The 17815-nt window shown below is 33.0% G+C and overlaps 1 protein-coding gene across 3 annotated transcripts in view; it reads left to right on the top strand.

Moving 5' to 3' along the window:
* PLCB1 (phospholipase C beta 1) overlaps window positions 1-17815 on the top strand; it is a 902125-nt gene that overhangs the window by 549495 nt on the left and 334815 nt on the right. For all 3 annotated transcript variants that reach the window (XM_001374433.3, XM_007476702.3, XM_007476704.3), the window contains one exon: window positions 15937-16074. In XM_001374433.3, coding sequence (XP_001374470.1) covers window positions 15937-16074 — 138 coding nt within the window. The remainder of the gene's footprint in view (window positions 1-15936; window positions 16075-17815) is intronic.

Here is a 17815-nt window from a genome sequence, read left to right as displayed (position 1 = left end):
ACTCTCATCCTTAGCCTGATCTTGCCCTTGTTTTTGCAGAAACTCCTCACATATTTTCTTAACCATCTGCTCAAGGTTAGTGTCTACCACTAGGATCTGAGCTGCCTTTCTTGGTGTAATATATTTGATGATATTCTTAATGTAAGAGAAAGTTTGTATTGCTGCCATGGTGAAAACATATATTTGAGTAATGACTTGCCATACCACAGTATCAGTGGTAAATGTTATAGATGATATGAAAGCCATTGTATTCCTATAGTGTCCATGACTATAGTGGTCACTGCACTGTACATGATAGTATACATCCAATAACAAGCAATGGCTGGCAGTAGTAATAGTCCACAAATAATCTGCAGCATCATCTTCTTTCTCTTTTCACTGTTTTTGTAGTTTGGGAAGGGTACAACCTTTTCTAGGGTACCAAGTTATAATATATGCTCCTCACTAGGATATTTAAAATAGCAGAGAAAGGCTGGAGAGATGACACCAGGAAATAGGTTAGAGAGAAAGTTATAGTTCTCACTCCTACCCCCACCTCACTTCCTGTCTCTCTTTCTCAGTTGGTCCTAAGGGCTCTTCTCAATGTGGTAAGTTCTTAGAAATTTCAGAAGAATACTTTTACACTATAGCTCTTTCTGAAAGGGGTTTATTCTTAAAGAAGTTAAGTTAGAGATGATGGGAGAAGGGGAAAAGGGTATTTATGGTCTTCTTAATTTACTATGAAATTCAATACAAAGAAGTAAAGTTTATTTGTCTCTTTGTGTCTGAGGGGATATTGGTGATAAATTGAAAAGGATCTTCAGAGCTGTGTTCCGATCTTTTCAATGTTAAATCAATAGCCAGGAATCCAGAGCAGTTGGTTGCTAGCTCCTTCTACAAAGTTCAAGAGAGAAGTGACCAGTTTCAGATACTGCCTTTCTTAACTGTCTCCCTGACCAGATTCTTCTTTAGAATCTTCTTTCCTTCTCTCCTTGATTGACAGTTCCTTCAAGCTTCTATTTCCTCGCATTTGCTTGCCAATCTCACTGATGTAATCTCTTCCTCACAATTGCTAGATGAAAGAGCATGCACAGTTTCATGCCCTTTGGGTGTGCTTCCAAATTACTCTGCAGAATGATTGTGTCAGTCCACAGCTTTACCAGCAATGTAGTAGTGTCCCAGTTTTTCCAGATCCCCTTCAACACTTATCACTTTCCTCTTTTTTTTTTTGTCATGTCAGCTATTCTGATGGGTCAGAGCTCATTTGTTTTCTAGAGATAATCACCATCATCTTAATGTCATCTTCAAACAGAAGAACTTTATCATCTATAAGGAATATGTGTTTGATTTGGATATAGTAGATTCTGTGACAATTATGTATAGTTTTGCAGGTGTGTGTATCCCTGTTTGATGCCTTACTTACTTTTAATACTCAGAGTGTCAGCTAATATTCATCTCTGTTGTGTCTTTCAAAGAACATAGTACAAGTATAACATAAGCATGAGAGACAATTGTTAAATGAGAGCCTTTAAGATAGCAGTTGGTTCTACTGAATCAAATGGTTTCATATAGTCAACAAATAATAAGCGTAGTGAGATTTTGTATTTCTTATGCCTTTAGGTCAGTCTTGTGTTTGTAAAGATATAGTCTATTGCTGAATATGATTTTTTAAGGTCAGCCTATTCCTTTCTCTTACCTCCCTCACTATATATGTATATTATTCTCATAAGGATTTTGTCAAGACAAGATAATATAAAGAAGTAATTACTAACAATCTGGGATATTGGTTATACTTGCTTCTTATATATACCTTTACAATCCCTCCAATCTTAGAATGAGATCATATCCATCATAAAGCTATTCGGCATACAGTTAGTATGGTCCAACTGCACTTTCCTGCGTTATCTTCTATATAATTTGTGATCACCTATGAGGGATATTGAGGAATGTCATATTAGATTCCCAAAGTTGGATTTCTAATGTAATTTATGCAGAAAATGATATAGAAGAAAACAATAGCTGCCACAGTCAAGGGAATTTAAATCACTTGCCCAAGATCACGTAGCTAGTAAATGCCAGAACCAGGAAAAGAAGTTTTGTTTCCTGATATTAAACCTGGTATTCTTTCAATATTTTCCTAAATTCATTTTTCTCTTTTAGCTGTTATATGTAGAATCATTAATTTAGTTCAGTAATACCTTGGTGCAAATGTGACCAAAGTTATTTATTTGATCCATAGGCATATTAGTTACTCACAGAGAATTTTATTCATATGTTATGTTATGGCTGTCACCCTGGAACCAGCTTTTATGGGTCAAGAAAGCTCATAATCAAAAGTTCATGCCCCCCACTCAATGATTAATATTTTTGCTGAAGTAAACAGGGAATAAAAGGACCATGGAAGAGGGTCTAATCCTGCAAAATCAGAAATGTGTGATGTTTTTAAGCTGAAGAACAGATCATTTACTACTGTGACTCTACTGACAGAGATTCTTCCCTTAAACAAAGGTGCACCTAAACTTGGAGGAAATCTAAATATCTCTGGCTCATTTGCCCCAACAAAGATAAAAAGTCTGAAACATTAATAAGAGTCACTTCCCATTGATAGCATCAACTCTCCTTATAACTACTCAGGATTATAAGGTATGTTAGGAAAGATTTTATCTCAGTAAAGAATACAGAAAACAATTTTACTTAATCTCATAGAGTTTAAAGAGAATGGCTTTTCCTTTCTTCTAGTGGGTCCTCATTCTACCTATACTGGAGATTTGTAGAATCTTCAGTATTCAAAGTATTACCCTTGGAGGGACTTCAGAAAGGAGGTTCCCAGTTAATCCTCCAAGGTCTTCATAGGATCTATTTAAAATCCATCTTGCTACAATTACAACTCCCTGGGCCCAGTTGTCGGGTTTTTTTTAACTTTCTTGCTGTTTTTCTATAGAATTTTACTTTCTTTTCTATTGCTATTTTCCTGACCTGAAGATATTTCCCTGTTCCACTGTTACTGTTCTTTCTAAAAGGCATTACAGATTCTATTTCATGCCATTTAAAAATATTTTTTTAAAATCTCCCCAGTAAGTATTCTTTCTACCAGGAGATGGTGCCAGCTTTAGAATATCTGATTTATTGTGGGATTATCTGAAATCTCAGTTGACAATGCTACTGCTCTTTCATGCTTCCTGGGACACAATATTCACCCTTTGATTTTTGTGAGACTTTGTAGCTCTAACCTCTAAAAAAGGTCAACTTCACATCCATAGGGGAGTGTCTTGACTAAATATCCTTATTCCAGTCCTGGATATTTTACAAAGGGTTTTCCTTTTATGTCATCCATATCCATATAATCATCCCAGGGCAGTGTATCTCACTCTTTTGTCAGTAATTATTCTTAGTAATTAGTATTAATAATAACCAGCAAAATTAAGTTTGCAAAGTACTTTATATATTTTAACTCATTTCATTAACTTAGCACCTTCAACAGAATTCTGAAGAATTTTGAAATTTGCTCCAGTTCCTTTTTCTTTACCTTTCCATTCTTATCTTCCCTTGGGGTGTTTGAGCTGGATTATGCAAGTTAGAACTATTTTGAAGAATACAATGGAAAAAATGAAAAGGAACAGGCAGCTCTGTCCTTGGAAAGACCATGAAGATGCTATGGTTGCCACATCTTTATTTTTCATCAATGAAAAAACAATATTCTTCATTCCAGCCAGATGCCTAAAATTCCATGCTTATGTTTAGATCATGTGGCTTGTTATTTGGTACAAATCCATTCATTCACTGCTGAAAAATGAAAATGTATCAAATCACATGACAAATGGATGATTGCATCATTTTCAAAAGCAATTTTTTAAAATACCAAAATTTCCATGTAAACTACAGGTATGTGTGCATGTATGTGTGTGTGTGTGTGTGTGTGTGTGTGTGTGTGAGAGAGAGAGAGAGAGGGGAGGGTAAGAAAGAAGTGATGCTATGCAAAGGATGATTTCTGTACAGAATTATATTTGCACCATATTTTCTGTAAAGACACTTTATTTCTTTTGAGTAAGTAGTATCCTCGATGTGCCTTGGGTTGGAGACATTTATTCCTTATCCCCCAATCCCCTTCATTAATAAGAAAAGTGATAGAGGGTTTCCTGGATTTTCAATCTTGAAGGCAAAATTCTCAGGTTTGTTGCAGATGACAGATGTGTCAATTTCATCCCCTTGTGTGTTTCAGAAATAAATGTGGATTACAAAGAACTGTTGGGGACCCATTCTGTGGATAGTTATATACAATAAGCCAACCCAGTGAGAGAAAACTTACCAGTAATATCCCTTTAAAATTAATGTGAAGGGTATAGAATTTTGGCTAGGATAAAAGTAATATTCTCAAATAGTTACAAGTTTATAGGAGATGTGGGGAACAAGTCAACCCAGAAATAGGCTTGACAATAATAGGAGATATTTCTCTTATGAAACTTACATCCAAGAATTAATGTACCTTTCATTTCACAGTTATTTGACTACCCATCTGATCTAAATGGAAAAGTGTCTGAAATTTGGAATGGAAATTAAAGATTTAGGTTAGAGTCCTTGGAACACAAGAAATGAATATCAGAAAGTGATGTAGCAAATAGATTCATTGTGACCCCAGAGCTGTACCTTGTTTAGGCTGAGTATATATTGGAAGAAATGAATTGTTTTGGGGGGCATCTGGATAGCTCAGTGATTTGAGAGCCCAGCGCTGGGTTCAAATCTTGCCTTAGACACTGCCTATCTGTGTGACTGTCATTTAACACCCATTGCCTAATCCTTACCATTCTTCTGCCTTGGAACCAATACACAGTATTTATTCAAAGACAGAAGGTAAGGATTGGGGAAAAGAAAGGAATTTAGGTATAGAGAAATTGCGTCTATCCTATATATAATCCAAATAATAGATTAACATCAACCTCAAAAAATCAAAAATGTTTACTTTGAAAATGTTTTTTTAAGAACAGGAATACAGAATATCTGATAAAGTTTTAGGTTAAATTTTCTGGTACTTATATAGGTAGGTTTATGAGAAATTATCTTATCTTTAAACTTATTAAGTAGTGAATTTATTCTTCATGCTCAATACTGGATCACACAGTGATCAATCTTCTCATTGGCCAGAAGGCTTATCTTCTGTTGAACCAGTTACAGTCAGTAGTATAATCACAACTTATTTATTCAGAAACTTTTTAATTAGTTCCTATTTAATCAATGACCTTTTGTTTATCAGAGAATATTAATAATAATTCCATATTATATGTAAATAGATCCTTGCAGTTTTTGAGGTGCTTTTACAAATCAAAATATTGCCAGGGGATATGAATTCAAACCATATACCTGTGATTTACTACCTGTATGATCATGGTAACCTTGGAGAGATTGTTTTATTTTTTAAGCCTCAGTTGCTATTTCTATAAAATGAAAGGGTTTAGATTTGATGTCCTCTGGGGTAATAACTCTTAATTTATGATGTATAATCCTCCATGTTTTATATCATTCTGGGAAAAAATGTTATTATAGTTAGGCAAGGTAGATGCTCATTCCCATTTTGGAAATTATTATTCCTGTTTTACTGATGAAGAGATTGAACTTGAGATGTCATGTCTTGAACAAGGCCCATGAGTATTCTGGAACCAGCTTTAATTGCCTGGGAAAGCTAATTCTTAATTTTTCAGTAAGCATTTACACATTAGAAATTAGCCAATGCTAAAAATCAGGGTTTGATTTATTTTCTTATTGATTGACTAGATTTAAGAAACTTATAGTGAAATGTTAATATTGTAAGGGGAAAAAAGAGGTGGTTTTTTTTAAATAAAAATTTGGACTGGATTATTTAAGAATAGGGTTGCCAGGAATTTATATTAATTCCAAAGAGATTTATTTCCAATTTATTTACAAAATATAGAAAGAGTGAAAGTAAGAAAATGAGAGAGAGGATAGGATATCTATCCTTCGCACTAAGTATTTTGTCCATTCCCTATCTCAACCCAGGTAGGAGACTCTTGGGTCTTGAGCTAAGGACCTGGAAATTCAGGGAGCATCCCTCAAGAGGACAGGTCTCTCCTATGGCTATTCCCTTCAGAAAATACAGGAAAGGAGTCAGTTCTTTCACTCACCACGTGTCAATCCAAAGGGAGAGATTTAAGAACAGTCTCACCAGGAAAGGTCTCAGGTCCAGTCAACAAATTCTTCACCAGCCTCCAACTCAAACTCAGAACTCCAAACGAAGTTGAAGTTGACTCAACAGAAGTCCCCTCAGGAAGTTGTAACTCGCTTTTAAAGACACTTTCTTTTGCATCATTTCCTGTGCCTTCCTCTACTTTAATGCCTACCAATTATAGGTGAAACTTTGCTTAGGAATGCCCAGGGGGCAGTCAGTTTGATTCTGATTCATCACTCATTATCACACATTTGGACCACAGACCTCTCCCACTTAATGATTAAATGGGATGTTTACACTTTTGGTGATTAAATCTAAAAATGGGCAGGGGAAGTTAATTTAATCTTCACAATCAGGGGAGAGTTAAATTTAATCTTTACAATATGTAGATTAAATTTAATAGTGTATAATGCATATAACATAATATATAAATAAATATATTTTTTCCAGAGAGCTGATTGTTTAATATTCACCATTACCATCTTGTAAAGGTCATACAGCTAGTGACAAAGCTAATTGGAACTCAGTCTCCTGACTGAGTCAGACTGTGAACAGAACTATGAAGTGAAATATTTTAATAATAATAATAATAATAATGACAGTACCTAGCATTTATATTTGCTTTTTTTCAGTCATGTCTTAATATGTCCCCATTTGGGGTAGGAATTCAAGATAGTTTTGCCATTTCCTTCTCTCACTTAATAGATGAGGAAACTGAGGCAAATAGATAAGTGATTTGCCCAGAGTTAGACAGCTAATAAACATCTTGAGTTGGATTGGAACTCAGGTCTTCATGACTCCAGGCCTTGCACTGTATCAGTTCCCCCATTTACCTGCCTTAGCATTCTAAATCACCACCAATACATTTCTGAATCTTGAAATGATTTATAATAGTATTTAATTTGTCCTTCTATATAATAACTGTTTAATGATAAAAATGAAATAATAAGGGATATAATAGTGAGTAGTATCCTCAATGTGCCTTGGGTTAGAGACATTTATTCCTTATCCCCTAATCCCTTTCATTAATAAGAAAAGTGATAGAGGATTGCCTAGATTTTCAATCTTGAAGGCAAAATTCTCAGGTTTGTTAGGGTTGACAGGTGTGTCAATATTATTCCTTTGTGTGTTTGAGAAATAAAATGTTGATTACAAAGAACTTTTGGGCACCCATTCTGTGGATAGCTATATAATATAAACCAACCCAGTGAGAGAAAACTTACCAGTTATATCCTGAGCATTATATCTTTTCTTTATATGACAAATCTTTAAAAATTCTAAAAAAAAAAACCTCAACCTTCTGTGGAAGAAAACTGTTTATTACTAAGAACATATACTACTTCAAAATCAATTTCTCTCTTCTTGTCAATTGCACTAAGAATATTTTGAACATTTCATTTATGTATTTATTTGTTCATTCTTTATTTATTTATTTGCATTAAAGTTCCCAGGTATTTCTCTCCCTCTCTTTTCTTTCATTTACATTAGAATGTGTAGCTTAAATAAGTAGCTGGCAATTATCTAATGTGCTAAGATTATCAAAATGCTTTACTTGCATTATTTCATTTCATAATGATAGTATTTGCTTAATGTAATTTTGTCCCTAATTCTAAAATATCAGTTCTGCCTCTTCAGTTTTTGTGGAGTTTTTTATATTTTCAAACCATGAGAAAACATTTCTCCCTTCTCTTGAGCTGACCATTTAGAGTGCTCACTTCTGGAGAGAGAGACATACCGGGCAGGGGGTGGGGGTGGGGGACAGAGAGAGAGGGAGAGATTTAAATGGGCTGTAGTGAGAATGGAATTATAAATTTCACAGAGAAGTCTTCTCTAGTTAACTGAGGTGAGAAAAAGTCAATCATTGCTATGGCTTTAATATGTATAAAAACTTACTTCCTGCAAATAGGTATAGGTAATTTAATCATTAATCCCAGGTCAAAAAAAGCTCCATTTAGTTGAACAGAATCTATTTCACAATGTTTCTAGAAACAGTAATGATTCTGTAGTGTGCTTGAAGAGTAAACTTTCAGCACATTACTCTGCAGGACAAAGAAATCTGAGCTTTGAGTTAGAAAGACTTAGATTTGACTACCACATTCAAAATTTATGTGCCAGTTGGGTGACTCTACATCAGTAAGCTCTCATTTCTTCATCTTTAAAATGAAGATCATATTTGTATAAACTGCTTATCTTGAGTACTTAGTAAATCATAAAGTGCTAAAAAATTATGAATTATAATTATGAGTAAGTTTCTAGGGACTGCTAATAATAGGTATATCCATCATAGAGAGATATCTTTTAAAAGCAGTTTTGATCATTAGTACAGGTTTTCAATTACACTCAGAAAAGTACTACATAGTCCTCTTCAAGTAAAGAGAAAAGAGGTGCTATATTATAATGAAGCCTATAAGTGACTGCTGATGCTGGGAAGAGGCTGGCAGATTTCTCACTCATCTTCACTTCATGTGATATCCCAAAAGATAATTCTAAGATAAGATATTTAAAAGTATCCAGTGAAAATCATAATGAATTCAGGAAATTTTGTCTGCATAGGACCAGAGGGTAGCTTATTACTTGCTCTCTCTAGCCCTAAACCCTACCTCCCCCTTTCCCAGTTTTCTGAGAGATGGTGCTCCCAGATTTTTTTATCTATGAAAGGCTGAGGTATGGTTCAACACCACAATCAAATTATGCTATTCATGTCCCAATGTTAACATTGTTATTGTCTCTTTTTCTATTCCCAAAAGAAAAGCTCAGTTTTTATTTATTTAGGACAATTAGGTTAAGTTCCATTATTACCAACCTAACTTCATGAAAGTCCTTTCAACATATGAAAGATAACTCATCATTTTAAAGGGTACTGGGCATTAGCCATGAATCATTTAAAATAATTCTTTAATATTCCTGGATTCTAATTTTATATTATTTAAATATAAATTCTGTTGTATTTTAAAATGTTTAAAAAGTACAAGCTTTAAATACATCTTTTAGGTTTGACATCAACCTAATGCTCTTTTCTTGAATGTTCCATTTTCATAAATATTTGTAGTATATATTTAAAAATGAAGACAACATATTCTTAAAGATGAAGTATATGCATTTAAATGAAGAAAATTGATAATGATTTCTTAATTAGTATTATAGGTCTTTTATATTTTACTAGTAATTTAAATCTCTAAATTCCTAAACATGTTTGTTAACTACTCTGGAAGAATATTGAGTCTCTTATAAAAGCTCTGCTGAGTTAAAATACTCTATTCTTGTTTACTGAAGAGTTTTTGTTATCTTCTGCATTCTGATATCTGTGAAATGGAGACTATAAACATCTATGGCATGCCCTTTCCGAATGAATGAATTTTTCACTTCATTTTGACCTCTCATGATTATGGTAGAGAAATGTGATACTCCTTCCTCTTTCTCCCTATCCCATTCTCTGCCATCAATCTTAGGAATTTCAATGTTCATATTGACAACTCTCCCAATAACTACACTTGTTTTGATAAACTGAATGTACAATCTCTCAGCTCCCTCAAGTCCCACAATCTCTTTAATTTTTTAAATTTTATTTCAAAATTATTCTGTCTCCTCAGTGAAACTTCTTCTGAATCCCTGTCTTCTCGTGCTCCTTCTTCCCCATTAATGTATCACAAAACACTTTCACTAGAATGTTACAGGAAAAAATGTATGAGAATGTTTTTCATGCAACATATTATGTTATATTTATAATTCTCTGTTCTTTATTTCCATGTCATAGCATAATGCCATAACATGCCTTTAAATTTTACGAGGGCAAAGGCTGTGTTTTTTTCCTTAAAAGTTGTATTTCAGCAAGTGTAATTTTCCTTTTAGTCCTATTCTGATCACGAAATCAGTTTGTTGTTTTTTAAGATGTGTTGGGGTGGGAAGAATTGTTTCATTAATAGTTTAACACTAAAAATCAAAGCCAGATTATATTAGTTTTAGACTTTGTGTTTTGATACTTCATATACTCTTTAAATAAAATTAAAGTTAGAAATTTTGTAATGCCTATTCAATATAAACTATGACAAATTTGGAAATGCACTCATATTGTTTCCTTACATAGGAAAAAAAAAAAACAACTCACTATCCACATTAGCATCTCTTCCATGACATAATATTGACAATAATGGCAATAATGATGATAATCAACACATCACTTTTACCTAACTTTCTGGATATATTTATCCTACCTCAACTCTTTTTTTCTGTCACTATGATTTCCCCACTATAACTCCCAATGAATCATCTTTTTGTAACTGATAGTCAACTGTTTCCACTTGAGGTGGCAGATATATTTTATGACATGTGTTTCACAAAATGTTTAAAAAGATAAACCTTTCTAACAAACCTTTTTCACAGTATCTCTGACACATCAATAACATAATAACAAGTATTGAGTTTCTTTAGCAAGGAGGTCAACTTGAACTGTTAAATTCCAAAAAAAACAAAGTAAGGTTTCTTTTTTCTTCCTATCTTTCTTTCTTCCTTTTAAAGCAAAAGATGTCCTTAGAAGAATACTCTTTACTAGTTTAGGATATATAAAATAACAAAAAGAAGACTTTATATACAATGCCCTATAAAATAGTATGCAATCAATTAATAAATAGAATCCAGAGAGAAATTTTACAAAGGTATTTTCTTTATTTTTATTAAAATTGAAATTATTTATATTCATTTAAAAAAACTGAGGTAATCCTTTTTTCCTCCCCATAAAATTTCTTCATGGCTCCCTTTGGCTGGTTACTTTTTTTTTAAAAATAGTTAATCATTAGCTGCAGTTTAAAAAAAAGTCATTTATAACTGATTATTTTTCTTCCTCTTGTCAAGGTTATGGACAACAGACTCCACATTCCCAAACCAATTTTACTTTCTAATAAAAAATAACCTTGGATATAGTTTCAAAGACCCTAAGTACAAATCTCAGCTCTACTAATGAGAAATTTAGTAGAGAAATTAGACAAATAATTTCATTTCTCTGAGTCTCAGTTCCTTAATCGGTAAAAAAGGCAGACTGTTCTAGATCAGAATTGTCAAAAACATAGCCCAAGGCTTCTTGTGGACTGCAGTACTGCCCATTGCATCTGGAACCAGAGTACAATGTAATTGGGAAATATTTAGAAAAGTAAATGAAATATAATGAAACATATATAATGTTAATATGAGTTTTTTACATCAACATGTAACCCACAGGGATCTTTATTAAAGCTCAGTGATCTCAATTCTATTTTAATTTCCCACTCCTCTTCTAGATAATCTCAAATGTCTCATTTAACTTTATACCCTCTTTTCCAGTTCCTGCTCCTTTTACTTATGAACATCTATTTGCTTTTGTTCTGCTTTCATTAAAGTTATACAAAAATAACAACTTAAGTAATGACCAGAAAGAATTTCTGAGGACCAGATATAGTGGAAATGGAAATGGATTTGGCAGGTTTCAGACTATATTTAGAAAGATAATTTACAGAGAAAAAATGAGAAAAGACATAGATAAAAATGTTCAAAAGCACATTATACATTTATTCTTACATGCTTTTCATTTTATAATTGTACAATTAAAGATATGTACTAATAAAATATAATTAATTTAAAATTTCACTGAAGACTCTACAGTTCATTTATTTTTAAAAATTGTTCACTTTTGAAGAAATTTGTCAAAATGCTGAATGATTTTATGATTTTCTTCTCTTTTCACACGAATTTTCTAATTTAATCCTTATCTTTCAAAGCAAAGAAATCAGCAGCACTTATGATTTGATCTCTATTGATCATGTTGTTAGAAAATTAAAGCTGAGGGAACTTGAGTCACTTGCCTTCATGCTGTATATACTCTAATCATCATCTAGTACTTTTTCTTCTATATGAAACTTTCTCTTTAATGCTAGAATGACCAGTAATCACTTGTTCTTCCCCCCTTTTTCATTATATTATTCTTATATCATTTAAAAATTATTCTGTACTTTTTTCTTAATTATGTGATCAAATCTTTTGTGAAAACATTTGCTTTTTTGAAGTGAAATCATGAAAGAGCAAGACTACAAGCTAGATTGTCAGTTTTAGACTGCAATTTAATGAAGGAACTGTTTTGAAATAGAGATTACACTGAATTCTACACACCTGAACAAGGTGCCAAGTATATGATCTTTGATTTTAAGGTTGAGGCTCTTAACTAACTCATCCTATATAAATTGAGTTTCTTAACCTCAATGTTCTTGCAATCAGAGAACAATCATGTTTCAAGTAGACACCTTTTTGGTTCTTATGATTTAACAAAAGGAATAAGCTTGCAATATTATTATGGGCTAAGTAGTACAGCTACAAATCATTCATTTCGTTAAAGGATTCATCCAATGCTAATGCACCATAGGATTGTATTTCTCAATTCCTTCCAAACCTTCCTAAAGGGAAGAAAGAGGACTAGTCAATACAGTTTTGTGATTTTATTGGTATCTTTTTCTCAAAATAATTGAATACTAGAGATCTTGGGACTTTATATTCTGGACCAAAAGAGACCTATGAAAAAGAAATACATTCATATTTTAAAAGGGCCTAGACCTGTGATCCCATTGGTTTAGAGAGCTCTGAGTGAGACTTTTCCTGCCAATGAAACATGGATATTTTCTATATAACTAAAAGTCCTAAGGAGCTGCCTAGAACACTGAGAGGTAATAAATGATTTGTCCAGGATCAAATTACTGATATGTGTCAAAGGTACTTTCTAACTCTGAAACCACCTCTCTATTCAATACATCAAACTACCTAAGAGATTTAAGCATGAATATAGAATTATAGAATTTTATATGTGTGTGTGTGTGTGTGTGTGTATAGAGAGAGAATTATAGAGTAGAAATAGTTTCCTTGTATTTTGTTGTTAGTAGCTACATATTAGTTCTTATTTTTTAACTTTCTCTACCCACAGCTTTGCTTATACTTTGTATAAGCTATGGCATCTTTTATTAACTTTGACTCAATTACTACTAATATTGATATTTACATAATGCTTTAAGGTTTACAAAAACATTTAAAATATTATCTCAGTTTATGCTCACAACAGTCCTGAGAGGTAAATGATATTATTGTACTCATTTTCAAATGATGAAAGTGAGGCAGACAAGGGTTAAGTGGCTTGCCCAGATCTCAAAGCTAGTAAGTGTCTAAGACAGGATTGGAATTGATATCCTCTTAGTTCCTCCTAGCTACTACTACTACTACTAGGAGTAGTAGTAGTAGTAATAGTTATACCATTTTGCGAATAGTAGTAGTAGTAATAATATTAGTAGTGGTGGTAGTAGTGAGTAGCAGTTTTAGTAGTAGTAGTGGTGGTGGTGGTAATGATATCTTTATGGTAGCCTAATGGTCCAATGAACAGAACAGTGGATTGAGAGTCAAGAAGAAGGGTTCAAATCCTGAGCCAGATACTTACCAGCTGTGTGACTCGAAGAAAGTCATTTAACTTTTGTCCCAATGACCTCACCTGTAAAACTGGAATAATAATAACAGTACCCCTTCATCCCAGGTCTGTTGTGAAGAATGAAATGCTTATAAAAAACTCTTTGCAAACTAGAAAGCAATATATAAATGCTAGCTATACTTATTTCTCCTTTTATTTGTATTGATGTTAATGAATGGGTCTTAGATTATTCTAGATAAAATTCCCATCAGTTGTCTCTTAGATATAAGTATTCTTTCCATTGATGTAGATTACAGCTCAGCTATTTCTTGCCATCCTGTATTAATTACTCTTATCTATATTATCCCATAAATTCACACACGTTCCCTTCTTTCATATGTCAGGTACATTATTTATAATCACATGACATGGATTTGAATTACATATGGACTATATTAATTATATGTTGTTCTCATATCATGACTTGCTCTTTTTCTCCTTCTTTACATATATTCTTTTAATAACATCCTTTATACCATTTCTCCTGCTTAATTCTTTATTATATATTACAGTTTGATGATGACCTCCATACACTTCTCCATTGTCCTTTGGACAATAACTTAGCTTAATTTTTGGAGACTACATGGTTCTATGATTCATAGCCACAAAGTATCATTGGGAAAAATGAAATTTAAAATTGGGCCTTTGTTTTGGGGAGCAGTTTGGGGTCATTAAAAAGATTATTTTTTAAAATCACCTTTGAAATTTCCCATTTACATCCCATTGTCCACTCTCTTCCTCGTGCTTCATGCTAGGCTCTCCTCATTGTATCTACACATATTTTATATATTTATAGATGAGCACCATAGATTGCCCATTTTTATCCACTTTTCCCTGTTGTAAGTAGCAAGGTGAAATTCTTTTGAATTATTTTTAATCCAACTTGGGAAGTTTTACAATGTTCTAACTTTTAATGTAATAAGCACAATATCAAGCCTACAAAAAAGACTCTGGATAATTAATATCAAGCCAGATTTATATCAAAGTTATTTGCATCTGTCATGGAGGAGACCTAGCTCAGTCTACAAATTGATGAAGGAGTCCATTCAGATTGTAAAATCCTTCAGATATTCCTACTTTGTTAATAAAGTTGTTCAAGCCCCATAAAATTTCAGATATACTTATATCAAGATATTTGTTTTGATACTTTAAAAAACATTGAATATTTATATGAAGTCATTCATCACACATGGAAATCACCAACATTCCATGTGTTCTTAAGGTATCTTCATTTGTTTATATGACCAAAATAATTCATCACCTATGACCAATCTTCTAGTATTGATCCTCTTTGAGTAGGCTAGTCTTGGCATCATATCTACAAAAATGTAGTTTAATGATCAATTCTTTATATATGAACCTTCTCATTCAGATCTAAGAATTCCATAGTGCTATTCAGAGGTGTGCCAATAAATGTTTAACTACTTTACAAAAATATATGTATGACACACTTCAAAATGTAATCTGCATTTACATTTCCTTCATCATCCTAAGTCTAGATAATCAGCAAAGCAATAAATCAATTCCTGATTTGTAGAAGGTTCTATTTTCTGAGTTTAAGATGCTCAACATGAATTGAGAATCAGTATATATGTGTCTATAATTATATATATATACATATAGTAAACCCCTGGCTTCTTTGTTTTTATGATTATAGAAGGAATTTTAAATTTCATTTGTGTCAAATTATATAGTTGAAAGATGCTCCTTTGGTAATATTAAAATTTGATACTAGAAGATACTTGAAGATATAGTCAAAATTTTATAAATCAGAAAACTGAGCCACAAGATAAGGCAATGTGGTGTGTCATACATGTATTAAGTCAGACACTTGATTGCTAATCTTCTAGCCTCAAATCTAATCTACCTCCATAGGTCTTGGTTCCATGTTGCCAGCTCTGCTGTTTCTGTGAATTTCAGTTGGTAGAATGTTTTTGGATGAAATTAGATGAACTCGGGATCTAGTCACCTAGAATTCTATCATTTTCTATAACTTTTCAGCTTAAAACAGTAGACATATTTTTAAAATAACTATACATCTGAAAGAAAATCATTATATTACATCAATGTTTAAAAAGTCAACTTAACTCTCCTCAGAAGTAGTGATATGGCAGAGTGGAAAGAGCATTGGAATTTTAGTCAGGCAAGTCACTTAATTTCCATCAGCCTCAGTTTCTTCATCACAAAATGGGGCTAATACCTCTACCTCACATTGTGCTTGTTGAATTCTAAAGCATGTGTTGTGTTTTGTAAATCTCAAAAGCAATCATTATTATCATATATTGATTATTTTCTAATATTTCTTTTATAGGACCCAAAATTACGTGAGCTTTTGGATGTGGGAAACATAGGACGCCTGGAACAACGAATGATAACTGTGGTATATGGTCCAGATTTGGTCAACATTTCCTATTTGAACTTAGTAGCATTTCAAGAAGAAGTAGCCAAGGTAAAGTCTATTGAAGCTCTTAAAGTTCTTAACTGTATTAGAAAAATACTGATCCTAGTTCTACCTTAGAATTCAGGCTCTACTTGATAGGCATAATACCCAGAAGAACCCTCCAATAGAGAGCAGATTTTAACTCTACAAATACTCTGGTAATGTCCATGGGAAAATATTTGACATTTTGTCATGTTTAATGTAAAATTAACACAGAGATATCACCGGGGTATTGGCCTTACCTTTCTCTCTTTTTTAAATGAAAATTAATTGAGATGTTAAACTATGAAATATTAGGGCCTAAGGTCAATAATACAGCAAGTTTCAGTGGAAGTTAAACAACTTGAAAGGAACTTTTTGTCCAAAAAATCATTAAATGTTTTCCACTGAAAATAGGTCAGTTAGTCAGTGTTTGCCTTTATTCATTTATTTATTTATTTTATCTCATTCATTGGTCTTGACTCCTCCTTTGTATCCCTCCCCTCCTCTCAAAATACAAGTACAGGATTGCTTTGCCAAATGCCTGGATTATAGCAATAGCTTCTGGTTCAGCCTTTCTTTTTTCACTCTCTGCACCCTCCATTACATTTATCAGTCACACTACTGCCAGATAAACCTTTCTAATGCACAGATCTACCTCCCCTCAAGGACTATTTTGATACCTCAAAGAGGCATGGAATGGATCCTGGATTCTTTATTGTTTTGTCATTGTAGTACAAGCTCTGATAGGTTCTGCCAAGCTAAAGAGACTCATCACCATAATACAGACCATAATATAATCATAATTATGAAAGGAGGGAAACATTAACAACTCATGGAAACAGTCTTCTAAGGCTCAGAAAGCTTGTAGGTGGAATAGCCATTTCAGTGAAATCACAGACCTTTGAAGTAACTCTAGGAAATTGTATATATTGAATCATTTATTTCCCCTTCTTGGGACTATTTAATTGCCTTCTAAGCAAAATTTAAATGCCTTATTCTGGCATTCAAGGCCATGAAGATTAGAAAAGACATTATATTTTAAGCCAGAGGACATCAGTTCACATTTTAGTTCTGTTACCTCCTACCTGTATGACTTTGGACAAATTAATTAATATCTCCAAACCTTGATTTCCTTATCATTAAAGTGAGAAGTTTAGACTAAATATCTTCTTGATCTCTTCAAGCTCTAAATCTATAGCCCATGTGTTACTATAATAACCTGGCACCACTTATTTCTATCTCTATCTCATATGATTGCATTCCATATATGCTATGTTCCAATTAAACAGAACTGCATGTAATTTCAAATAACATACAACACATTACTCTGCACCCATATCTTTGCCTCCTCTGTTCTCAATTCTTGGAATGTCTTCTTTTTCCCCAGTTCTGTCTGTCATAATCCTACTCAATTTTGCAGGCAGAGCACAAATGTCATCACCTTAATGAATTCTTTCTCTTCAAATCTTTGTTTCACAATCAGAAGGGAAAAAAGACAATTTTTAAAAAGAGGAAACAAGAGTAGAATTCCTTCAGCCTATCTTGTCATTTGTGTCTCTGTCTCAAAAGGAAAATGAGAGAGAAGGCAGAGAGAAAGAGGATCATCTAGGTCCTGGAAAGAGGCTATGCAACCCTTTTCTCATGCCAGGATCATAAGAAATTGGCCCATTAGTCTCTCAGTGAATCATCTCAGGCATAGAGGAAAATTATTCAAAGAGAAAAAAAGAGCAGAGAATATTCTTTCAGTCTGCAAATATTTGTGAAATGT

The sequence above is a fragment of the Monodelphis domestica genome, chromosome 1, assembly GCF_027887165.1.
Source record: "Monodelphis domestica isolate mMonDom1 chromosome 1, mMonDom1.pri, whole genome shotgun sequence".
NCBI lineage: Eukaryota > Metazoa > Chordata > Mammalia > Didelphimorphia > Didelphidae > Monodelphis > Monodelphis domestica.
The sequence above is the reverse complement of the archived record's forward strand: the minus strand, read 5'-3'. Positions and strand labels throughout refer to the sequence as shown.